Source organism: Ruditapes philippinarum, unplaced genomic scaffold (genome assembly GCF_026571515.1).
Source record: "Ruditapes philippinarum isolate M1 unplaced genomic scaffold, ASM2657151v2 ctg1267_1_1_1_1, whole genome shotgun sequence".
Lineage (NCBI taxonomy): Eukaryota > Metazoa > Mollusca > Bivalvia > Venerida > Veneridae > Ruditapes > Ruditapes philippinarum.
This window is the reverse complement of record NW_026859684.1, coordinates 277,364-303,876: the sequence shown is the minus strand read 5'-3', so window position 1 is coordinate 303,876 and position 26,513 is coordinate 277,364. Positions and strand designations below refer to the sequence as shown.

The window sequence follows — 26,513 nt, the reverse complement described above, 5'->3', positions numbered from 1 at the left end:
GGACTTTGGATTCATACATGTGAGGTAGCTATCCAGCTAGTTAACGGAACCTCAATGGTTCTACTCAGGTGCCTTTTGTGCCTGAAATAATGCACAGAGGGGCACTTTAGGTCTTTCTCCACCAATACAGCTGGAAAGTCGCAATATGACCCTAAACTGTTTTTGTGCATTGTTAAAGGGTATCAAGCTAAAATTGGTACAAATTGTATACATAGATTGAAAAATAAAAAATAAAATCATACAGTTTTTATATCCTTTGGTGTATTACTCCTGATATTTGATACAGATTGCTACTTTTAATGTTTCAGTAGGGTTGTTTGTTGACAGAATAAAATGTTCCTTACAAAAGTAATTCCCTTCTGTTTTTAAGTAGGATTTAGAGATGATTTGGCTCTTACAAAAAATATTTCTGACATGATTTTTCCAATGGAGGTGATTTGATGTGGTTTTATTACGGTACAAACATGATTGTATACTGCTGGTAACAATGATTACAGACAGCCCTTTTTATATACTTTAAATCTGTTAAAATCATGTGATAACTCCCAACATTTTACTGATGGAATAATACCCTAGATAGTCTGACAATAATTCAAGCACATGTGGATATTTTGTTAGAACTATAACATTGCATGGCAAATTGATAAACTAAAATTGATTAAGTCCACATGTTCATGAATTTTAATTTCAAATCCATATCATGGAAGAACAAAATTGTCCATTAAAAAAAAATCTGTGGTGTATTACATAACCTTGTCACCTAGAAGAAATAACTATACATTTCTTGTTATTTTTCAGGAGGGAAGAAATCAGGAAATTGTTGGCAGCAGATGAGTACCCTATGTCTTTAACAGCGTTTCCAAGGTAATTTTTTTAGTTATTACACCTGGCAGCTGCACCAAAACAACATTACTATATCTGACAGCTTTCCTAAGTTAAAATTTCTATTTTTGACAACATTAATAAATCTTAACAGCTTTCCCAAGTTACCATTTTGTATGTGACAAGTTTTCCAAGTAAACATTTCTACAGCAGTTAATACAACTTTCCCAATATTACTATATCTGAAATTATATGAAAACTACCAGTACATGGTTACCTGCAAGAGAATTCAGCAGACTCAGTATTACTCACAGTTTCCATTAGATCTGACAAAATTTGTTCCTGGGCCTTAAATTTGCCACAGCTCTCCCACCCTCCTCCCACCTTTGATATTCATAACAAAAAAAATCTCTAATTGGACAACTTGTTCACTGTGTATGAAATTAAAGTATAAAGTACTTATACAAAAAAGATGACTGTACTTTTTCTAGCACTGGATCTAGGGCTATCATGACTGTCTTGTAATTATATAAACCTGGCTTTTTTTTCTTGATAATTCATGGGAGGATTGTAAGCAATATTTCACACTGAACACTGAGCATATGATGATGTATAATGCTGATTTGATAAAAAATTCAATATAACAGTTTCCCTCAAGGTTTGTTAATCTTTTAGAAGGTAATTTGAAGGTAATTCTGGTGGTCAGGTAGTAAGGTAAACTCAATAACTATTCTTGTTACTTGCTGATAAAATGAAGCAATTCTAATTCAAAATAACTGGATGAACCTGTTTTATATTGTCCTCTAAATAAAAAATTTAAATGTATTAATTATATAAGTGCTTGTCTATATACAAGGATTGAAAACTAGACATTATTTAATATATTAATGGAGTTGGGAGTCAGTGTTTTTCCTTTGAAAACTGGTTCTGGTATCATGGTGTTAATCAAGTAGGATACGGACCAATAACCTTTTGGTCGTGATGGTAATTTATCATGATGAAAAGTTTTGCAAATAAATATATAAAATAAAGTTTTGAAAAAAAAAAAATTCCCACACAGATTATAAATTTTTCATTCACAAAAGGGTATATATATATAAACAGTATTTTAATCCCATCAAGTCCAGTACATGTACTTCAGTATAGATCTTTATAAAAAGGTCATTTACGAGACATCAATGCGTATGGAAAAAAATGTAGATCGACTTTTAATTCTTTAATAGGCATTACAATGCAAAACCATTAAAATGTTAATAACGTCCAAGTCGATGAAAGTTTTAGACTTAATATGCGACTTGAATATATCGAGGTATTTTATCGCAAAAATGTTGATTACAATGAAAGTAACAAAGATAGTCATTAATCTTGTCATACAGTTAAATGACCAATTACGACACAGTTTTCTGTTTAAATGTGTTTAAAAAAGCTTATCTCTGTTGCCTGCCATTACAAAATATTTGTTTGAATTTTGAAAAAAAATTATTCAAATATGCCTGTATGAAAGGAATAAGTTGGTATACATTTGTATTAGCAAATGACGTATGCTCAAAATCATTGCCAGACGGTTAAAGCCTTATGTAGAATAGCAGCATAATATTTTGTTTTGGAACTTTGTTTCTGTTTGCGCAGTCAGTTTTCATGTTTGTTAGATATCAAAAACAATGTTACATCTCTTAAAGCTGCACGCCTCCAGATGAACCAAAATATTTCAAGAAATTCAATCTTTAGAAAAAATAATTAAGATCTTAAGAAAAGTAAAAAGATTCAATATTTAATTTAATATTCACATGTTTTGTGCGATTAATGACTGATTTTTTAGCATTTATCACTGTAATTCTGCGTTACTAACGCTGTAAGAGGTATTTATGTATATTTTGACCACGTTTTGGTAACTTACATGGATTGAAAGAGTCGTTTGTAATATGTAAATTACTTTCTTTGTTCACTTCACAATGTTTTACTTTTTATAACATTTTCAAAATTTTCATGAAAAATAGCATGAATCTGGAGGCATAGCCTGCTTTAAAAGAATCGGCCATAATGATAAGCCTAAAAATAATAAAATTTGAACAACACAAATTTGTACAATAAAAATTATTTTTCTGAAAGAAGAAAAAAAGCAACAACAAAAAACTTAGTGAGTGAAAGATTTGGAATTTTGCACATATATTACTGGTAAAGACCAACATCAAGTGTTCAGAAAAATCTTGGTGATGTTTTTACAATATTTCTATCTAGGGTTTGAATTAAAAAAAATGTTTATTTACAACACCACATGATTTATAGTGAAACGTGTGTGACAGTACAATACATATCATGGTACTTACAAAAATTAAATATAGATGTACTTGAAAATAATGAAATTGCTTTCTTATTACATTGAATTCTTTCAATGGCTGAAGTAATGAAAATAGGATCATAATAGTTTTCATTCACCATAAAAGCCAGAAACGTGTAATGTGAGAATTAAAACCCAAGATAAATATTTTGTATATTATTTCTAAATTTGACAGATGAGGGTGGGGTGGGGGAGGGTCATAGGCTTTCCATGCTTGTGCATTTACTCAGTGTTTGTAGAGTAATTGACCTTTACTTACTGAAAACTGTTCCGTTATATTGTGTCATGTTTCTTCCAATCAAGCTGGAATCAACAAACAAACTTTACAGGAGTGTTGATCAGCATGTGAAGCTTAGCACCTGGTGTTTTGCCAGTGGATTAATTTAGTTTTGTTAGAGTTATTGCCCTTGACTTAGTACAAATTTGCAATTTTCAACTTGTGTCATGCCTAGCCCCAAAAGTATTTTACCTCGAGTCATGAAAGTTAACAGGAATGTTGGTCAGCATGTGTAGTAATTCATTTGGGGGTTTGCTTGAGGATTTATTCAGTATTTATAGAGGTACTGCCCTTGACTTAGTAAAAAATTTGCAATTTTCAGCTTGTGTCTTGAGTATCTCAAAAAGTATTTAACCCAGTCATGAAACTTTACAGGTCAGCATGTGTAAGTTTTGGTTGTAATTATTATCATTTAACTAACAGAAAAAATGGAGGTAGACTGACAAAAGAGTGGAGTGTGGGCGACATATGTGTCCAATGGACACATTTCTCTTTTACTTTGTTTTAAGTATTTCTATTCTTAATTCCTTTTGGGTTATTTTTTTGTTTATGAAATGATTAAAATTCAATGCAGACCCTGTATATTGCACAAGTAAAGCTGATTTTATGTATAAACATAAGTTTAATTAAAGTTTCTGATGACTCCTTTATTTAATCATTTTGATTTGGATTACATAACTTGTGCATTTGACTTGCAAGTTGCCCAGTAACACATCAGTTATCTATGGAATGTGAGCAGCTTGGTCCTTATTTCAACTCACATAGAAACATTTAATAGTTGTGTTTAAAGTTTCTTGTTGCTAGGTTGAACTTGTAGGTGTAAAAATATTCCAGATTTGATTTAACCAAGGTATTTTATCCAATGTTTTAACCTTTCAACTTTAACCTTAGTCACTATGGCTACAGAAATTTGTCCATGACAGTTGATTTTGTACATTGAATCTAATGATTTTTTTGTCACTCCACTGATTCAGAAAATAATTGTAGGACTAGTAATCAGTCACTGGTAATAGAACTCAGCAAATGTGGGTTTTTCTTAGCTAATTCTCCAGGTACAAACAAACTTTTATCATTATAGCTTCACAATGCACTACCCGTCACAATAGATTAGTCAAACTGTTTTGTTTATTTTCGAAGCTGTATTTGTAAAAGTGAAAAACCAAAATTTTTTAAATTACAGAGTAAGTCTTTTATTGGTCAGTTATCCAGAAAATGGTTAGATGGACTGACCAGTTAGTTGAGACCAAAAATGTGTTAAAAAATAAATCGGTGTACAAACCAAAAAAACAAATAGAGCATTGGGGGTTTAGTAATTAGCATTTCATATCAGATATCCAATTGTAAAGGTGTTCTAGTTAAAATGTAAGAGGGGTAAGAAATAGAATGCGGGGGAGTTCTAGTTTTTATCAATATCATGTTTAATAACATTCTGAGTATTATCTTTAAATCATCATTATTTTTATAATGTGCATTTAGGACAGGAAAAAGAACATAACATTTATGGGTTTATTTTGTAAACTTTTAAGATAAAATTATGTCGTTATAAAGGGATAAGCACTGAAGATTTTATTTAGATATTCAATTTTAGATGTCTTTATGAAATTTCCATAGCTTTTGAAATATTCATTTAACTTTTATATCGAACTGTCAAATCAAGTCAACCAAACTCCTGCACTTTTCTTTTGCCGATTCACCATGATGAAGGTTGTTTTTTTACATACTGCTTATAAAATTATTAATTACCAACCAGTATCTATTTTTACGATTCATTCCTTCAGTTGTGAAGAAATGTAATCATTTTAGTCTTAAAATATCATGATTGCATACTTTTAAGTGTTAAGATCTCACAAAATCACGTTTGCATGAGATTTCAGTATTTGCTGAGTCATGGTGATGCAGCAGATTTTTGTTATGAAAGGTTTTGAACCTGGGATGAAAGTTTATGCTACCCCATCTTTATTACTGATTGATTATTGGTTTTATTTGCAATTTATGATTTTTACCATCTTGAGTAAAAATTAAAGCAGAATGCCTCTAGATGTAGCAATCTATTTTTTTTGAAAAAGATTTAAGATTTTAAGTAAATGAAAGTTTAAACTTACATGTTTTGTACCATTAAGGACTGATTTTTCAGTATTTATATTTCTACTGCGTGACTAATGAGTAAGGACTGTTTTTGCATATTTTGAACTTTTTTTTCTTTTTTTTTGGTAATTTAAGTAGATTGTAAGTGCTGTTTGCTATATATAACTGCAAATCGGCTCTTACTCGGCAGTAATTAGTGTAGCCGCTATTTCATGAAGAAACCGGTGCTGATATTGAAAATTGTGATTGGCATATTTTAATTAGCCAGGTCAGGTGTTTCTAAAAAGGCTGATAACACTGTAGCAATGTGAGGGTACATTCAAATTTATTACATAGATAATGCACGTGGAGCTCAGCTCACAGAGACAAATGTGAACACAGTAACATTTTGATATCCTTTAAACTCTATGAGAAATGTCAATTATTAATTGCTGACTGTTTTATATTTTCTAGAAAAAGTAAGCAAAACATTATTTTGTTTCATATGACAGGAATGAATTGCATTAACAATCATAAATATTGTTGAAAACTCATTTTTTTACATGCCAGATTAAGTAATTGGACCCCATCCTTGTTTGTACGTGACTGCTGGGGAAAAATAATGTTATGCTTAATTAAAGAGGTGACACTTTCTATATTTTTATCTGATATCGAGTTGTAAGAGCCGATTTGCAGTTATATGGGTAAGAGTTCGATAAGACTCCCTACGGTCGTCTTAATACGAACTCTTACCCATACTTAAATTGCCTTCTTTTTTCTCTTGACAATATATTATTTTAAATACAAATTATTCGAAATTTTCAGGAAAATTAACATGAATCTGGAGGCATTCTTATAATAAAGGATAAAATAATAAAGAAGGACCATAGATTGTTGAATGTAATAATGTGTGTATAATCTTGTTTCTCTATTGATATTTTAAGATTCCCTAGTAGTGGCTATCTTAATGATTGTACATTTATTAACTAGGTATATAGACCACAGAATCTTTAACTGAACTTTAGATGGTCTTCATTATTGAGGTCATGTTATATTAGTTATAAAGATTTTTGGTGAATAATATCGTCCCATAATATAAAATGGTTGTTTATATATTTCAGCTTGGGTTATATTGCAAACAGCCATTCATACACAGTCATATAACCTGTGACAGGAATCTTTATAACAAATTTATAATACAGCAAACTTCCTTTATTGAGAAAAAAAAGTAAGATTTCTTGTAAATTTACAGCAGCCATGTATATATGAAATTATATAAACATCAGGTTTGTCCAATGAAAAGCGACATTACTAAGGTGCAGTATTATGAATATTATGTAATTAAGTGTATCAAAATTACAATGGCCATAAAAATGAGACACAAATATTTTCGGATCTCCAATGAAGTCGGCTTACCTTTATTTCACACTATTTATATTTTATTTACAGACTTGGTTGTGGAAATTTTACCGACCCTATAACAAAACCCACTCCAACTGACGGTGCCTCACATTCATTATTTTATGCTGACCAAGTCATCTTTCAAGGACATCCTAGATTTAGGTAAGTATTTACATTATGAATTTTTTGAAGTTTTGAATTACTTTGAGTGGTTGCAAATTTTGTTGATGGTATATGTAATAAGTTAGTGACTAACCTATACAATTAGTAAGGAATACAAAAGACACTGTGCGGCCTGACAAGGCTCTACACTTTGGGCCCTTCAGATTCTTTATATTGATACTTGATATTTAGAAATCCCACAAAATCTTAAATGGACAGTTCCATATTCAATGTAGGGTGAGTCCATTATATAGATGTAGGAGGGTAAAGGTTCTCTATGGTGTTAAATTGTTAAAACAATTTATAGAAACCAAGTTGAGCATAAAAAACCTCTTTAATGTGAAAACTTCGTTGAAAAAATTTATAACCTACTGGACTCATCAACAGAAATGGGTTAAGTCCTGTTAAATTTAATAGGAGTTAACTAGTTATTGTGCTAAGGTGACGTGGTGGGAATATGCCTGAGTTGAGAGGTGTGGATGGATAGAGGTTAGGGTAACTTGTGAATAAAACTTTATGATTTTTGATAGGGTTGTCTAATATGAATTAACAGATACATGTGAGATAATGAGATTATTATAGATAAAACTTTTTGAAAGTTGTGTATGGTGATAATTTACCTAAAATGAAGTTTAGATTACTTTTTTAAAGTTATCCTGTTGACAAAAAGAAGTTACAAACCCTTTTTGCTAACATTGAATTTTGTTTTCAAAAGTAACTTAAATCTGTTGTGGGAAATGCTATATTTTTCTCGCCATCTTCTCATGCTTTATAGGAGAAACTTTTAAAGAAGATAAATATAAAAATAGTTGGCTTTTCATATTGGATATTTTACATATATGAATGCATGTACATATATTTGTTAATATGGCCCATTATGTCTCCGATATGCTATCATATTTATTTCACAAAAACTTTAAAAAAATTTTACCTTGTTACAGTTTCCTAAAAATAACTTATTTGCTATATAGATGAACTATCTTTACTTCTTTTGCCTTGTTGGCAGTTAGTGTAATAATAATGAATCAGTATATTGTATGGATGTCAAAATACTGCTTTGTTTACATTTTGCTACTTCTGCGGCATATTGCTGCATAATTCTGCGCTACTTTCTTCAGCTGTTTATCACCAAATGTGGTATAAATACATTATTTAAACATTATTAAACACATGTTTGACATTTCAAAAGAATTTGATTCATATGTATTTCTGAGACATTATGTGCCTTTAACCTTTCTCCAAGAATTTAGTTTTTAGTCCCCTACCGGAGGGGGGACTTTAGGTTTACCCTCCGTCCGTCTGTCTGTCTGTCCGTCAGTCCGTCCGTCTGTCCGTCCGTCAGTCCGTCCGTCCACAAAACTGGATCCCGCGATAACGCAAAAAGTACTGAAAATATTTTAATGAAACTTGATATATGGATAGATGGCAGTATGGAGATTATGCACGTCTTTTTCTTTTCTTCCTATGTTAAAAATTTTGGTTGCTATGGTAACAAATAGACTGAAAATATGGCAAATTTTACACATAACCTGGATCCCGCAATAACGCAAAAAGTACTGAAAATATTTTTATGAAACTTGATATATGGATAGATGGCGGTATAGAAATTATGCACATTCTTTTCTTATCTTCCTATGTTGAAAATTCTTGTTGCTATGGCAACAAATAGACTGAATTTCAAGATTTCTGATTCTAGTTTTTAAGTTTTTTCACTATAAGTTCTTTATTTCTTAAGGTATTTTCTTCAAACTTTAAATATAAATTGCTTGTCATCAACCACATCATATGTGACAAGGTTTACAACTCTAGCACAAAATTTTTCAGAATTACCTCCCTTGAACTTAAAATTTTCATGAAAAAAAAACATTGTTTTTTTAATAACTTCTTTTTCTGAATGTATCTACTTCAAACTTCATATAAATGTTTCTTATTATCACTCAACATTTATGAGTGTTCAATACTCTAGCAAGACTATTTCCAGAATTATGCCCCTTTTGAACTTAGACTTTTTTTGAGAAATTGGTAATTTTTACTCCAACTTCTTCAATCATGATAGGATTTTAAAAATGTTATATTTTGATAACAGGGATGTTTAAAAAATAAATTTAGAGTGTCCTTCAGTCCGTCTGTCTGTACATAAAAACTGTTTCCTGTGATCACTTTTAAAGAACTTTTTCGACAAATTTACTTAAAATAGGAACCTAAGTGAATGGCCAATGGCCCTTCAGAATGTTGCTTGGGCTCTTACCGGTAGGGGACTCATGGATTGCTTGCAATACTATGATAATTGCTTGTTTAATATATTTTGGCACAGATGTTCACTATTCAGAGGCAAAGTTTCACATGCAAATTCCAATCATCTCAAGTAGAAGTCAAAGTTACATAAAAGTATAAAAGTGTATGTACTAATATTAGATCATATTATCATCATAAATTGAGGGATTTTAACACAGATCTTTACCATCATGTTACTGAGCATTATCTAGCTCCAGATGTGCAAAGTCAAGGTCACTATAGATGATAAAATACGCAGAATTTCAGTATTACTTGATACAGTTGCACACAATTTGAACTAAGTCAGAAGGTCAAAGCTCAAGGTCACAACTAGAGGTCAGAGGAGAAAGTAGTCCACAGCATATTATGCAATGTGCAAAATTTATCTTTATTTTTGGCATATTTTGTCCCCATGTGGCTGAGGGGTTGCCTTTAAGGTTTGGGGCATCATAATTGCAGCCACCATTTATTACTGCGTGATTGTAAGAGGTGACTAAATGTGTTAGAATTACTGAGTCTATCTATGAATCTCTAAGCTCAAGCAAGTGAGGTGACTTTGACCTCTGGTGTTCCTTTAAGTTTGTCACACCTGAGGTTAGCCTAAATCATCTTTCCTGCTTTTGCGCTATAAGACCTTAATTGTGTTGGTGCACAAAACAAACAAACAGGCAAATTTTGACAGTGGCTTCTTTATTGATATAATAGTCCCATATATAAGATAATAATTAAAAGTTTACATTCAAATCTAGGCATGTCCATTATAAATGTAAACTTAATAGTAAAAAGCAGAGATCGAAATTCCACTCGTCCACTAGTAATTACAAGTAGAATTTAAAAGAACTCGATGAGTAGAAAAATGTTGCCTGCACATTGAATTTAGAAGCTACTAGTCTTGTCCTACAAGACGAGGGACTCGATGCCTGAAAAGGTGTATGTGTTACTGTATTTTTGTATGTTTCAGAACATTAACAAGGAATATTAGGCAAAGGAGAGGGCAAAAAGTTGCGATAAATGTGCCTAGTAAGTTATACTTCTTATATCTTTGGTCAAATGGCTTGTTTTCAGGACATGCTTATTTTTAACACATTCAATATAAAATGTCAAATTTTAGCCTTATTAAAGTAGTAATTCTGTAATGCTTTTCCGCCAAATAATTTCTAACATTGGTCAATATCGTAAAAAATTGGTAATTTCCGGAACGTTATTTTTCATAATATTCGGTATTCAATTATTTTTACCATTCTTAACTGGAATTTAGTACATGGCAATAAGGGATAAGTGATTGTAAATAATTCAATGCCAAAGGTTTTGAGAAAATAAGTTCCAGAAATAACGGATTTGCTTTTTTCTTTGGCGGGAAAGCATTGTAACAGTAATACTACCTTTACACTCTATGTAAAGTCAGCGGGTGATGTCGTTCAAAGAAATGGTGTGAGCTAGCTAATAACCATGACTTTGCCATTTTAAATTTTACGATATTATGTGATAAAAAATGATCGTAGGTTATTTGATTTGCCAAGGTATATTAACCTTCAGAAATGTGTACAATTTTATTTTGTAGTGTTTGCTAAGCTTTATATATTTTTAATAATGGATTTAAAGCATGTTTGATGATAATCACCTGAAGAAAGTAGGACTGAATGTGAAAATTGATTTGTCATAAAAGCAGCCAGATGTGTCAAAAAGTGGTATTTTCACTTCTGTACAAAATACTAAATAAACTATACATGTACTTAATTCCATATAGCAAGAGAAGCAAAACAAAGAGGCATTCATTATATGTCAAATGGAATAATTTTCCCTGTCACTGTTACAGGAACTTTAAAAGAATGAGAGTAAAATATTTGGCTGCAATTGGACTTTAAAACTGGTCGTCTGGAATGTTGAAATTATGTTTATGTATTTTTGAAATGTTTCCATTACTAGGTAATATAAGTGCAACTTATGGACAGGTCAGAATATATTCAGTAAATGTCCTAGCAAGTTACACTTCTTATCTGTTTTGTGCAAGGCTTGATTTCCCGGACAATCTTAATCTTTTCCATAATATTTTCAAACCCTTTTGCCCTTCGTTAAGTATTTAATTCTGGATGGACTTTTCCCCCCCGTTAATTTTATAGGACGGACAATTCCCCTCCCGTTATTTTAGCACAGCGGACAATTCCCCTCCCGTTTTTTTCACAGAGCGGAACGTGACATTATACGGCTCTTAATTATAGCCGCCACTGCGTATAAGATGACAGTTTTTACTCTTAACAACAAACTGTTAAAGATCGGAACTTTTAAGAATCATTATTTCACAAAGGTGACATTATACCGCCTTTAATCATTGCCGCCGCTGCTTAAGATAAACAAACTGTCAATAAAAAATCTTTAATCAATGCTGCCCTTAATTAAATGTGTCCTTGATTGCAAAACCAATAATTTACAATTATTTTACCGCTGCAGAAATGTATTGACGAAATAAAGATTATTTTAACAAAAAAATGCGTTTTGTTTTGTTTATATTCATGTCAATATAGACAAGCGAAATGTATTTAAAGTCGATCAAAAATACCTTTCAAATAACCAATATTATAACATATATATGTTCAACAGCCACGGGATGGAAATTGTCCGCTCTGACAACAGAGGGAGGGGAATTGTCCGCTCTGCTAAAATAACGGGAGGGGAATTGTCCGCCCTGTAAAATAAACGGGAGGGGAATTGTCCGCCGTAAAAAAATAACGGGAGGGGAAATGTCCGGGTTGTGAAAAAACATTCAAATTTACTGGGAGGGGAATCATCCGGGAGGGGAATTGTCCGGATACCCATTGAATTTTGCCCTGCTTTGAATTGAGAACTGTCTTATTTTTTGTATTGAGGTACAAATGAAGCTTAATTTCAAACCCATTTCTACCAGCCAATCACAAAAATTCTTTACGTCACATGACAGCACAGAACATTTATATATATATTTCAAAATTGTATGCTTACAGAAATAAAAATGGCCCACTTTTTCAGACTATGTAGACCACATTATGCTTCTTGATTAAGACGGTAATACATGTACTTCTTAGCCATATTGAGGGATGTCCATTGCCAAGTGGTTAAGGTTAATTAGACTGCTTGCCCTAGACTACTGTGGGTATGAATCTCACCTTGGACTTCAGACAGGCAGCTATCCAGCAAGCTTAGTAGCGAGTCAGTAGTTTCTACTCTGGTGCCCCCAAGTGCCGGAAATAATACTGGAAAGGGCACCAGAGGTCTTCCTCCACAGGTAAAGCTGGAAAGTTGCATTAATGATCTTTATAGCGTCAGTATAACTTAAACCCCTGACCACCCCTAGCCTCCTTCTTAAAATAACCATGATGAATTGATATGTAGATATTGTACAGAACAATGTAAAAAGGCCTAATGTTATTAAATTGATATATTTTCTTGTTTTCAGTATTCAAGGATAAGAACACCCCTTCGCCTTTTATAGAAGATTTAAGTCAATATGGAGACAATGGTGAAAGTGCTAAAGCAGCCAAACCAGATCATATATACATGGACTGTATGGGATTTGGTGAGTTACATAGAACAATCCCGATAGTTCCAATGTTAACACTGTTCCAATCGAGGGGTCATGTGTTTGAGCCTCAGCTTCTCAAACTTAAATTACTAGCAAGTCTTATGGATGAGATTTTTAAAAAAAACAAAAAAACTACATTCTGTTTAAACAATGAAGTTGTTTCTCCTGGAATGGAGAAATTTATGTATCCATTGTACTTTCTTCAGAAAAAAGAAAAGTGAAATTACTTAACAGCTTACTTGAGAAAGTTGCTTTTACAGATTCCCAGGGGCAACTTTAAATTTTTATCACTTTATAAGTTACGGCTACAAATCCGGGGTTACAAGGTTGAGCTTTAAGTTATGCCAGTTGACTGCATCCTGGGTTCCCTGCACCAGTGTAGATTGAGGAAGCAGAAAGAGAATCTCACGCTCGGTAGTATTTGAACCCAAGACCTCCAGATTAAAGAACCGGTGCTTCTATCCAAACACCACTTTTCCTCCACTTCTGGATACTATAACTAAAATTTTAGTATAGTCATTCAACTGAGACTTCAGAAGTGTATTTTATTGGTACTTTATATATAAACCAGTGTTAACTTTTGGTATGGAAAATCTTTGTATAAGCAAGTAAAAAATCAAATATTATGCTTTAAAGGGGCTCCACTGCAGACAAAAAGCCTAAAAACATAAGATTTTGAAAATCTTGCCTATCAAGTGATGTACCTGAAATGGAAAAAAATCTGCAAAAAAATAGTAATAAGATATATATAGAGTTAAATTTCAAGTTGGTTTTTTGCACAAATTCAAGTGAAAAGTGTTGCAGTGTTTTTCATTTCTCAGTTAAAATAATTATTCCGGGGAAAATGGAGTGAGAAGATAAACACAAGTTATTAGTCCAGACCTACATCAAATGGTATTTAAGTCTTGAAAAAAATATTTCAAGTCACTTCATTTAAAAAAAAACCTCAGTGGAGTCCCTTTAATTACATATTAATGTAGTGCAATTTTACTTTGAATGGCGGCATGGCCAAGTGTTTAACGCGTCAGACTAGTAATCTAAGGATTGCTGACCATGTGGATTCAAACCCTGTCAGGGGCAAGCCGTTGTCCTTGAGCAAGAAACTTTGAATTCATTGCTTAGTACTGGTTGGGTTCAGGAACGGATTCCAGAGTGTTTCAATAAGCTTATAGCTTCCAACACAATCAAACTAAAATAAATTTGTATAAACTAATTTTACTTTCTAAATTATGTGAGATTTGATCCATTCATTTACACGAGTATAAAAAAATAGAAAAATGTTGATTTCAGAGCTGTTTTATTTATAGATTAGTTTATATTTCAGGTATGGGCTGTAGTTGTTTACAAGTAACATTTCAAGCGTGTAACATAACGGAAGCTAGAAAACTTTATGATCAGCTGACACCATTATGCCCTATAATGGTAATATTAACGCTTATTATTTACCCATTTACCACATCCAAATGCTTGCAACTACCATATGGCTCAATATATTTTAACCTTTTTTGGAAGCTGCAGGAACCAATACATCTCCAATAAAATACAAATGTTACATAAATCATGCCCATAGGTGACAAAATTGGCCCCGCCCTGGGGGTCACTAACTTGTTAAGGAAAATACATCTAAGTCTTCTATATGGAAACTACATAACCTAGAGCTTACATATTTGGCATGTACATCTACAAAAGGGAAATTAGTTATGAATCTCAGATAAAAAATTGCAATGCCCTTAGTGTCACATAGATTATGATTTGAAACTTATTCCACCTGTAGAGATACTTAAAGTCAATATTTCTACATCAACATATCTGTAAACAAAAATATCAGGATTTTAATTTGTTTGTTAAAAATCCCACTATTGCATGTTTAAGAATATGTTCACAGACTTTCTTAAATGGTAGGCTAGGATGCAAAATCTTTTTATTGAAAAAAAAAATGCATATTAAATACAAAATCATGGTACTTTCCAAATATATATATTCAAAACAAATTTGCTGGAAGATTCATCAAAACTGGCATTACTGAAGTAAATGCAAATACAAGTCAATTGTTCCATCGCAGAGAAAGCATTAACTCTAAAATCTTATTTGTTTTAAATCAGGTTATTTTGAAGAAGAAAAAAATACAAAATTAATGCGATAAAAATATAATGATTTATTAAATTGTGTGATAATTGGTAAAGTGATTGTGATACATATAGTTACATGTGTTAGCTTGGAAATACATATTTAAATTTTTTGTTGTTTTCAGTTAGCTTTAAGTGCCGCATCCCCTATATATAGAGGTTACCTGTCTGACCTTGACACTCGATGGACAGTGATATCTCAATCTGTTGATGACCGTACAGATGAGGAAAGGGGTCTTAAGGTGAGGAAACATATTCATATCTGATAGAAACTTAATAGCAGTAAATACTATATAAGTGGATATTTGGGGGTGTCGAAAAAAACAGTGAATTTAAAATTCCAAACGTTTTGGTGTGAGGAAATATTTGCGAGTACATGTTTGTTCAAAGTAAAAACATGTTGATGCACTTCAACCATTTCAAATGTTGTCTTGTTTTGGCCATTGTTAATGTATAGCCATGGTACATCAGTGTTGTTTTATATCATATTTATCCATAGTAAACAAATTTTGTTGCCCCTTGTGGCTGAGGGGTTGCCTTTAATGGTTGAGGCACAAGAATTGCAGTCATTGTTAATCCCTGCATGATAGTAAGAGGCAACTAAATGGGTTCGAATAACTGGAGTCTATGCATCTCTTAGTCCCAGCAGGTGAGGTCATTTTGCAACCTGGTGTTGATTTAAAGATTTCAACACCTGCGGTTAGCCAAATTCATCTTTTCTGTTTTGTCACCATATGACCTCTACTGTATTGGTGCGTTGTAAAACCAAACAGACAAACAAAACAAACTTTGTTTCATTTGGCAATATTAGTCCAATATTGTTTTATTTCAGATACAGTTAACCAATATTGTTATATTGTTTTGCCACTGTTAACCAATATTGTTATATCTTAGCCACTGTTAACCAATACTGTTATATATTTTTACCATAGTTAACCATGGTTGTTTCATTTCAGCCACTGAAGGAGAACAAGTTTGTAATAAACAAGTCACGTTATGATTCCATAGACAGTTACCTCTCATGTTCAGCATACAGTAATATTAAGCTTGTCTACGATAAAGATATCTTTGAAAAATTAAAATCAGAAGGTACATTTATATAAAGATTCTATGAATACAACTTTGTATGAAAAAATGATATTTTCAAAATGTTCGGTAAAACAAGAAGTTTACTATAATGAATCTCATTATTTCTTTGTTAAATTTATTATTTGTTTTAAATTTTCTTATAAATGTTATTATAATAATAGGAAAATATTAGTGTAGGAAAAGTTCCCACCAATGTGACATTTTTATACATGTATTTGATGGGTGATAGGTCAATTTTAGTTTTGTGATTGATTGCTATTCATCAATTTTGATTTTGTAATTGATGGCATTTTAGCAAGTTTTGATAGCTGGCAATTGTTTGATTTCAAAGTTTAATATCAAAAGTCTGGATAGCTCAAAAATGTTTATATTTCGTAACTATGGTGCAAAGATAAGCATCAATATAAGCCTTGTACAGTAAATTGACAGGCTATGTCTTGTTTTTACAGGAATAGATGATTTGTTGGCCAGACATATTGCTCATTTATTTATAAGGGACCCAATTTCTTTGTTCAGCGAGAAAATCAATCAAAATGATGAAGAAGATACTGACCACTTTGAGGTAGTTTTTAAATATTCATTAGGTCTCTGCTGTGAAATAAAGCAAATGATTAAAATTAATCTTAAAGCAGCACACCTCCAGATTCATGCAAATTTTCATGAAAATTTTTTAAATGTTTTTAAATGTAAAATATTATGAAAATGAACCAAAACAAAACCCAAAAAATTTACATCGCAAATGTCACTTACCGTTAATGTAAATTACTTGAAGGAGGTTAAAATATGCAAAAATTGCCCTTACTGATTTAGTCTGGCAGTAGTTTGTAGTATGGTTACAAATACTGTAAAATCAGTCTTTAATTGCACAAAAGATGTAAATTATCACACTTTTTTAGCTCACCTGTCACAAAGTGACAGGGTGAGCTTTTGTGATCGCTTTTCGTCCGGCGTCCGTCGTCCGTCCGTCCGTCGTCCGTAAACTTTTACTTTAAATGACATCTTCTCATAAACCACTAGGCCAATTTCATCCAAACTTCACAGGAATGTTCCTTTGGTGGTCACCTTTAAAAATTGTTCAAAGAATTTAATTCCATGCAGAACTCTGGTTTCCATGGCAACCGAAAGAAAAAACTTTAAATATCTTCTTTTAAAAAACCATAAGAGCTAGAGCTTAGATATTTGGCATGAAACATCTTCTAGTGAGTGTCTACCAAGTTTGTTCAAATAAAAGCCCTGGGGTCAAAATTGGCCCCGCCCCGGGGGTCATTGATTTTCCCTATATGCATATAGTGAAAACTTAAAAAATCTTCTTTTAAAGAACTCAAAGAGCTATGGCTAAGATATTGAGCATCAAACATGTTCTAATAGGTGTCTATCAAGTTTGTTCAAAGAAAAGCCCTGGGGTCAAAATTGGCCCCGCCCCAGGGGGTCATTGATTTTCCCTATATGCATATAGTAAAAACTTAAAAAATCTTCTTTTAAAGAACCAAAAGAGTTAGAGCTAAGATATTTAGCATGAAACATGTTCTAATAAGTGTCTACCAAGTTTGTTCAAATAAAAGCCCTGGGGTCAAAATTGACCCCGCCCAGGGGGGGTCAGTGATTTTTCCCAATATATGCATATAGTAAAAACTTAAAAATCTTCTTTTAAAGAACTCAAAGAGCTATGGTTAAGATATTTAGCATCAAACATGTTCTAATAGGTGTCTACCAAGTTTGTTCAAATAAAAGCCCTGGGGTCAAAATTGGCCCCGCCCCGGGGGTCATAGATTTTCCTTATATGTGTATAGCAAAAACTTAAAAAATCTTTTTTGAAAAAACCCAAATAGCTAGAGTTAAGATATTAAGCATGAAACATCTTTTAGTGAGTGTCTACAAAGTTTGTTCAAATAAAGACCTGGGGTCAAAATTGGCCCCGCCCCGGGGTCGTTGATGTTCCTTATATGTGTATAGCAAAAACTTAAAATCTTCTTTGAAAAAACCCAAATAGCTAGAGTTTAGATATTAAGCATGAAACATATTCTAGTAAGTGTCTACAAAGTTTGTTCAAATAAAAACCCTGGGGTCATTACTGGCCCGGCCCCAGGCGTGTCATTGTTTTTAACTATATGTGTATAGTAAAAACTTTAAAAAAAATCTTCTTTTAAATAGCCCAATGAGCTAGAGCTTAGATGTTTAGCATGAAACATTTTCTTATGGGTGTCTACCAAGTTTGTGCAAAATAAAAGCCCTTTGGTTAAATTGGCCCTGCAATGTTTTGGGGGGGGGGGTTGGGGCGACCTATATACAGGGTGAGCGACCTCAGGGCCATCATGGCCCTCTTGTTTACTTTTTCTTTAAAACTTGAAAGATCTTTTCACGATAATGATTTTTCTTGAAATAATTTGGCTCATCTGGAGGCATGCAGCTTTAACCCTTAACCTTGAGGACATAAGATTTCATTAAAGAGTGATATTCTTACAGTCTGCCACAAGTATTGAACCAGGCTGGCATACATATACATTCAACCAGACTGGACTCTCTACTGTTTGCTCACTTCATATACCTAAAATTTATAATGGACTGTTCCAAAAATGGAAACTGGACAAGTCCATAAAAGAAATTCAGCAGGTTAAAGGTTAAACATGTTCACTGAAGTGGGTAATGATTTAAAGATAAATTTGAAGTACATTTTGCCTCAGAAACCAATATTATTATTTTTTCCTTCTTTAGAAAGGGCAAACATGAGTTTTATAATGTTGAAATTATGGTTTATCCAATGAAGAAAATAGTGCTGGATTTAAAATTATTTGTCATAAAAGTAGCAAAATGTAAACAAAGCAGTATTTTGACTTCTGTACAAAATACATAGTCAATAAAACTTTACTAATGACCAAAAGGCAGCAAGGCAAAAGGTGGTTCAGGTAATTGGCCAATGAGTAACTTTTTCGAACAAGACAATAAAAATAAAAAGCTTTTGAGAAATAAAATAGGTATAATTGGCCTATAATGAGGTTATTATTACTAGTCTACTGCTGGTTGCTGTTAGTTACAGTTACTAGGGAGTTAAATTCTTTGTATGAGCTAAGTTCACAAATGGTTCATGGTTCTATCAGTTGCCTGCATATTAAATAATGCATGAAGAGGTTCTGTGGGACTTTACTGCACAAGTCAGATGAGACATTTGACAATTTCCTTAATGTTAGCTTTACATAAAACTTATTCAAATAAATAGGTAAAAACATGTTCATTTTATATGGAGATCACTGATACAACCTCACAACCTTTTTATTATTTCTTTATGTTCATAAGGATAACTGTATTCTGTGATATTGTTGACATTATTTTTCAAAAAAAAAAAAAAAAAGATACAGATAAAATGACTGCTGTTAGACAGGCTTATTTGACCTTATTTGTATGAGAATGAAATTTTCTCAATAAGTGTTATTTTTATATATTTAAAAAAAAAGATTAAAAACTTGATAGCAGGCAATCAAGCTTATTTTATTCTAACTATTTTGATGACCACAATATTTTTATTTTTAGAACATTCAGTCAACAAACTGGCAGACAATGCGTTTCAAACCTCCACCACCACACAGCAACATTGGTTGGCGGGTTGAATTTCGACCAATGGAAGTCCAGCTTACTGATTTTGAGAATGCCGCCTACACTGTATTCCTTGTGTTGATGACTCGGGTTATATTGACATTTGAACTGAACTTTATTATTCCACTGTCCAACGTTGATGATAATCTACGAAGGGCTTTCAAAAGAGACGCGATTAGAGAAGAAAAGTTTTGTTTTAGAAAAGATCTATTGACAGGTATGGTATACTCACTTAGTTGTTCAGAGATACATGCCTTCATATAAGTAAAGGAATTTTCAAGAAACCAAGCTAAAGAAAAATATATTAAGGGTTTGTTCACAGACCGTGTGACAAATAACAGGTTTCATGCAAAATGTGACTGGATTCATAACTATGGTTCACCTGCATTATGTGTATACCATATCTTTCGTTGATATTTGAGGAGACTATACAACTATACAATTTGCTTGCAGGAACTGGTTTATTATCCCCTGCCGAAAAATTTCGGCGGAGGATATAGAAATAGTCTCCGTCCGTCCGACCTTCCGTCCTTCCGTCCGTCCGTCCTTCCGTCCGACATTTTTGTCCGGAGCATATCTCTAAAAGTATTTGAGGTATCAACTTGAAACTTCATAGGTGGATAGACCTCATTGAGGAGGAGTGCAGTGCACAAGAATGATAACTCTACCTTGCATGATTTTTGAGTTATTGCCCTTTGTTATTTTTCAAAATTGATTTTTGTCCAGAGCATAACTTAAAAAGCTTATGAGATATTTACATGAAACTTCATAGGTGCATAGATCTCACTCAGGGGGTGTGCAGTGCACAAGAATGATAACTCTACCTTTCATAATTTTTGAGTTATTGCCCTTTGTTATTTTTCATACCTAATTTTTCACCTGAGTGGAGCATAACTCAAAAAGTGTTTGAGATATCAACATGAAATGTCATAGGTGGATAGATCTTATTGAGGAGGAATGTTGTGTGCAAGAATGATAACTCTTCCCTATACAATTTTTGAGTTATTGCCCTTTGTTTTTTTTATGTTATTTTGTCCAGAGCTTATCTTAAAAAGTATTTGAGGTATCAACTTGAAACTTCAAAGGTGAATGGATCTCATTGAGGAGGAGTGCAGTGCTTAAGAATGATAACTCTACCCTGCATTATTTTTGAGTTATTGCCCTTTGTTATTTTTCAAAATAATTTTTGTCCAGAGCATAACTCAAAAAGCCTTTGAGATATCAAAATGAAACTTCATAGGTGCATAGATCTCACTCAGGAGGTGTGCACTGCACAAGAATGATAACTCTACCTTTTATAATTTTTGAGTTATTGCCCTTTGTTCTTTTTCATACTTAATTTTTCAATTCAATTTTTTTCTCAAAAAGTATTTGAGGTATCAACTTGAAACTTCATAGGTGGATAGATTTTACTGAGGAGGGATGCAGCACACAAGAATGATAACCTACCCTGCATTATTTTTCAGTAATTGCCCTTTTCAGCCATCAGTATTCACATAGGTTTCAAATCTGTAATCATTATAGCCATCAGTTTTCATTACCAAAAGACCTCTAAAAATGGAATTATTCCGCTCTACTACATATACATTCTTCCAATGAGCAAACACATTCGGCGGGGGATGGCCATGTTGACATGGCTCTTGTTTATTCTACATCAGTAAAGTTGAAAAGTGACTGTTGTAGTAAATAAAGTATCACTTTTACTTTAAAAAACAAGAAAACAAAGTTATAACAGGTAATTAACATATATTCTTGTTGAGCAAGTAAAATTTTTATTTTTAGAGAATATTTGATGTTACATTCACTAGCAAGCTGTAACGGAATGCAGATTAACTTTTAACTTAGATACATACATTTATGGGGTGGGGGATTTTTCATATACAACATTAGCAGGAACATTTTTCAATAATATTTCATTTTTAGTTCAACTATGCCAAGAATAGGGAGAGCTATTGTACTCACCCAGGCATTGATGTTGCTGTTGAGGTTAAATTTAATCATTTAAGTTGATTATCACAAAAACTACTGATGGGAATGGAATAAAACATATACACATGTTCTCTGTGATTATCTTATATGATGTGTACAGGTTCCATTACTCTGAACTACCTTTTTACAGGAGTAATGCCCCTTTTTCTAACGGCTCTTGTAGATTGATATTCTAACTGATTTAAAAATACAAATTTCAGATGATTCACCTCCCATAGCAGAGCAATGTGTAATAGATTGTTGCGAGGGGAAGACATGTACACAACAAGACCATTTTACACAGATGTCCATAGATGAAATTATTCATGGGAAGGTAAGCTTGTATACAATGGCATAGTTTACTTATTGTGTGGGTGTACAATATTTTTATAACATGCTTTCAATTGACTGTGAAAATATGTTTTTATAATGTCACAGTGAAATTATCAAACTGTATTCTCACTTTAGCAGAGGAAGACTGTGAAATTATGTAGACTGTATAAAGATAATGTTACAGTGAAATTATCAAGCTATAATCTCACTTAAGCAGATGAATATTTGAATGTAGATATAAAGCATAAATGATAAGTTGAAATTTGTAAAGATACACCTGTCATAAGTACAACATACATAGTTAAGTGAAAACACGTAAATGTTTTAATAATTCTATAAAGTAGTACGGATGGTGTTTGACAGACATTAAAATTGAATTATAACTATCAAAAATGCATGAAAGAGAAAGAAAATTTGTTCCATTTTACATTGCATTGTATTTCATTTGATAGCATCTGTTGTCATAATATAACTTGAGGGTATTCCACATATGAAAATATTGCATTCCATGTCAAATGTATTAGAATCTTAAATAGGTCTAAACTTACGTTGCCTGAAAAGGTGGATGGTCTATTATCTAAATATAAACAAAAGTGTGTGTATTACATTTTTAGTTTTTGATATTATATGATAATGTATTTTGTAATATTATAGGATGATTACCCAGGTTTAATACCTCTCATTGACAAGTACATTGATATGACGGAGATTGACGTGGACACAAGATGTACGATACAGCAATATCTTAAACTCATTTCAGACCGGGCCTCAGGTAAAATTTACATTTTTCGTAAAATGGTTGTTATTCATATGGCACCAAGTCTTTGATTTTAATATCAAAAAGTTTAAACCTATATATAATGAAATAATTTTGTAGAATTTATTACCAGTAAAATTATGTTATGGTTGATTCTTTAAAGAGTTTTACAATAGGAACATATTTATTATTTAACACACATGAATATTGTATGAAAACAGAATAAAATGTTCCGGAACAAAATATTATGCTGCTAATTTTATAGGCTGTTTATTGTTTAGCATTGATTTTGTGCATGTGCCATTCGCTTTTAATAAAATTTTCAAACATATTTCATTCATACAGGTATTTTGGGATATTTTTTTCTTCAAAATTTGATAATAGTTTTGTAAACTACAGGCAGCAGATATATGGCTTTCTACTTGTTCAATCCTAACACCTCTAAATTTTAAACATTAACTTATAACAAGAATAAAACGATAAACTTATTTAAAAAAAGAATATTTGACTTGATAAATGCATAAGCTAAAACATTGATTAATCTTTTATTCTATATTTACGTGTTGTTGTTGATTTTTTCGCCCTAACATAAGCTTACTCTTTTTGATGCAGTCAAAATTAGATTTAAAAAAATATAAAGTCCACAATTGAGTTAATTTCAATGTGATGTTTTTGACCTACTTAAATATGACAACTGTGCTTGGCAGCTTTTGATGAAAAAGAAATAACTTTACAACTTAATATTTTATATTATTTTACCTTTTATAGTGATAAGAATCTTACATTGATTTTGATGTGACATTGACCTTTAATTGACCTTGACTGTCAAGGTCAAATATGAAATTTAAATTTATTTTATTACAAAAAAAAAATGTTTTGTAGTAATATTCTTTACTATAATATTCTTCCTTTTATGTGTTTGACTTTAGAAATAACAAAAAGACAAGCGGTCCCCTTGATAGGTGGTGACTCTTTTATTAAGTTATTTTCTTTATATGAAATTTAAATTTTTAACAGATTCTAAAGGGCAATTTACCTCCATTTTAGAGATTTTGGTCAAGTTATTTGAAAATGATAATATGTTGATTGTTTTAATTTTCAGGGAAGTTGAAGACTACAGCACAATGGACGAGAGATTTTGTGATGTCACACGCTGACTACAAGCATGATTCAGTTGTCCCGGAATCGGTGAACTATGACCTACTTATGAAATGTGCTCAAATTACCGACGGTAACTTTGACCCGGAACTGTTACCAGTGTCGGCAAAATCAAAGACCTCGGACAATATTCCCCCAGCTATGAGAAAAGTTGATGCCTACTTAAACAAGAAAAATCCGAGGAATGGAGAAATGACAATGTTAAATAATTCTACATGATCGATTAATTTTCTGATCAGTTAGAATAAAAAAATCAATACTAGTTCCTCATAGTTAATGTATTTAATAGCTCTTCTGATGATGAAGTGAGCGGTAGGGGACCTATAGCTAGTCTACTGTCTGTACTGCCCATGTTGGGTTGTTTACAGTTTAGGGTGCTAAGTTCTGATAGGTCTTTGTAGCAAGGTCAAACATTTGACATCTGGGAACAAAAATTAGGTCATCAGATCAAAGAAAAACCTTGTTAAATCTCTTGAGAACACAGTCATTTTTATGCCAATGCAGTATCTGTTAAATCGTGGCATATAGTGATTTACTTGTTTGTGTGTGTGTGTCTATCCATTATATAAATTATATACTGAACTTTCAAAATCTTCTTATCAAAAACCGTTCAAAGTCAGATTTTGATCCAACTTGGTAGGATTGTTTGTTGGGTGAATGACTTAAAATTAATCAATGTAGAAATATGGTTGCCTATGCAACCAAAATAAATGAATGGAAGAACTACTTTATAATTGCAAGACCTAGAGCAAAGATATTTTGCAGGAGGTATTGTCTGTGGATCTCTTGCTAAGATTAAACTTGTATTCTTGGGATCAACTTTTTTGCCTTTGAATAAATATAATTGTGTGTAATTGTTTTCTTTGTCTTGTAGTCAAATTGTAAATGCAAATTCAAATTGTAAAGTGTAGCTTGTTAGAATAACATAAAATGTGACATTTTTGCATGTGCTCATCAGTAGGCTGATTATGATTATGACTTTCAGCCCCAGGCCATCATGGTGCTGTTGTCTTTATATAAATGTACATGTATGTTGTAAAAACTTAAGGTCGACTTCTCTGACTTTGATCATTGAGAGTTGGTGTATTGATACGTTCAAACAAATGATATACCACTTTTCTTCCCACTAGCCAAACAATGTGGTGGCATTGCATAATACAGTCTTGTCAGACTTTTGTCATGAAAGACCATGCCTTTAGTTTGATCAATGTTACATAAAGGTAGCATGCATTGATGTTTCTGTTATTTCTTGCTATCTTTGAGCATGTTTAAAAAAGGAAATGGTATTTCCATTCAAGGTCAAGACTGGATATGGTGGATAATATTTGTACATGTACATGTAATATCTCTAGTATTATAAAAATATTGTAATCAAACTTAGTACTGGTATGTAGCAGGCTGTTTTGGACACCTTGCTTGGTATTACTATTTTGGCTAGTTAGGGTCAAGGGAGGAGTTAATATAAATAGATGAATGGTTTATGGTCCATAGCTACATCACTTGGGAAGGAGATATTGTAATCAAACATAGTATATAATTTTCTTATGTGGACACCTTTCTTGGGATTGCCTTTTGGCTACCCCCCCTCAGGGTCAAGGTCAATCATTGAAACTTAAAATAGAAAAATGGTTTCATGTCTATAACTACATTTAGGAAACAAACTTTGGTTTACAACAAGCTTGTGTGGAAACTGCTTGTAATGGTCTTTAGGTTCAAGGTCACTGTTACTAAAAATATTAAAAAACAACAACAACAGTTTCCTGAGGGTGGCATTTTGTGGGTGTTTTTTTTAAAGATATCTTGTTGAAATTGTTAAAGCTATATCTTTAAAGATGATTATTTAAAAAAAAGTATAGAATATTTGTCAGATTTGTTTGTTGTATACATTATTTTAGCTCACCAGAACCGAAGGTTCAGGGGGAGCTATTAGTATCAAAGGGGGATGCTCCAGCATCCGTCGTCATGTGTCAACAATCATCTCCGAAACTGCTATGCAGATTTACTTCAAATTTGATCTGTACCATCCTTGTGACTGTCACACTTGAATTTGCTCATGTCATTTCAATTGGCCCCTTTTAGGGGTCAACAGAGCTAAAAATAGAAAAACCTTTGAACATCTTCTACTACAGAACTAATTGATGGATGATCACCAAACTTTGTCTGTAGCATTCTTGGGTAGTCTTAATTTGCTCATATTAATTTGATTGGCCCCGTTTAGGGGCCCCTAAAGCTAAAAATAGAAATACCTTTAAACGTCTATTTCTACAGAACTAATTAATGGATGATTACCAAACTTTGTCTGTAGCATTCTTGGGTAGTCTTTTATCAAGTTTGCTCATATTAATTTGATTGGGCCCATTTAAACTAAAACTTAAATGCCCCAGGTCTTGGCATTTCTTCAAATTATTGTTTAAACATATTCTATGCTCAAATTTAATATTAGAAAATATTGACAATGGATAATTTCCAACACTGAAAAGCAGTTGTTTCTGATGAGCGACTCAGGGTCATCATGGCCCTCTTGTTTTGTATTATATTGTAAAAGATGCAGAGAGTTTAAACAGGTTAATTGGAATAATATTAAAGTTATTGTAATTACA

The 26,513-nt window shown here is 32.3% G+C and overlaps 1 protein-coding gene across 1 annotated transcript in view; it reads left to right on the top strand.

Moving 5' to 3' along the window:
* Nucleotides 1–26,513, top strand: part of LOC132757496 (glutamate--cysteine ligase catalytic subunit-like) — a 37,699-nt gene extending 11,186 nt beyond the window's left edge. The window contains exons 4-15 of the mRNA XM_060748793.1: nt 799–864; nt 6,951–7,064; nt 10,300–10,358; nt 12,769–12,888; nt 14,219–14,316; nt 15,146–15,262; nt 15,977–16,109; nt 16,559–16,671; nt 19,635–19,914; nt 21,887–21,999; nt 22,653–22,770; nt 23,858–26,513. Of these exons, the coding sequence (XP_060604776.1) occupies nt 799–864; nt 6,951–7,064; nt 10,300–10,358; nt 12,769–12,888; nt 14,219–14,316; nt 15,146–15,262; nt 15,977–16,109; nt 16,559–16,671; nt 19,635–19,914; nt 21,887–21,999; nt 22,653–22,770; nt 23,858–24,132 (1,606 nt within the window). The 3' untranslated portion in view covers nt 24,133–26,513. The remainder of the gene's footprint in view (nt 1–798; nt 865–6,950; nt 7,065–10,299; nt 10,359–12,768; nt 12,889–14,218; nt 14,317–15,145; nt 15,263–15,976; nt 16,110–16,558; nt 16,672–19,634; nt 19,915–21,886; nt 22,000–22,652; nt 22,771–23,857) is intronic.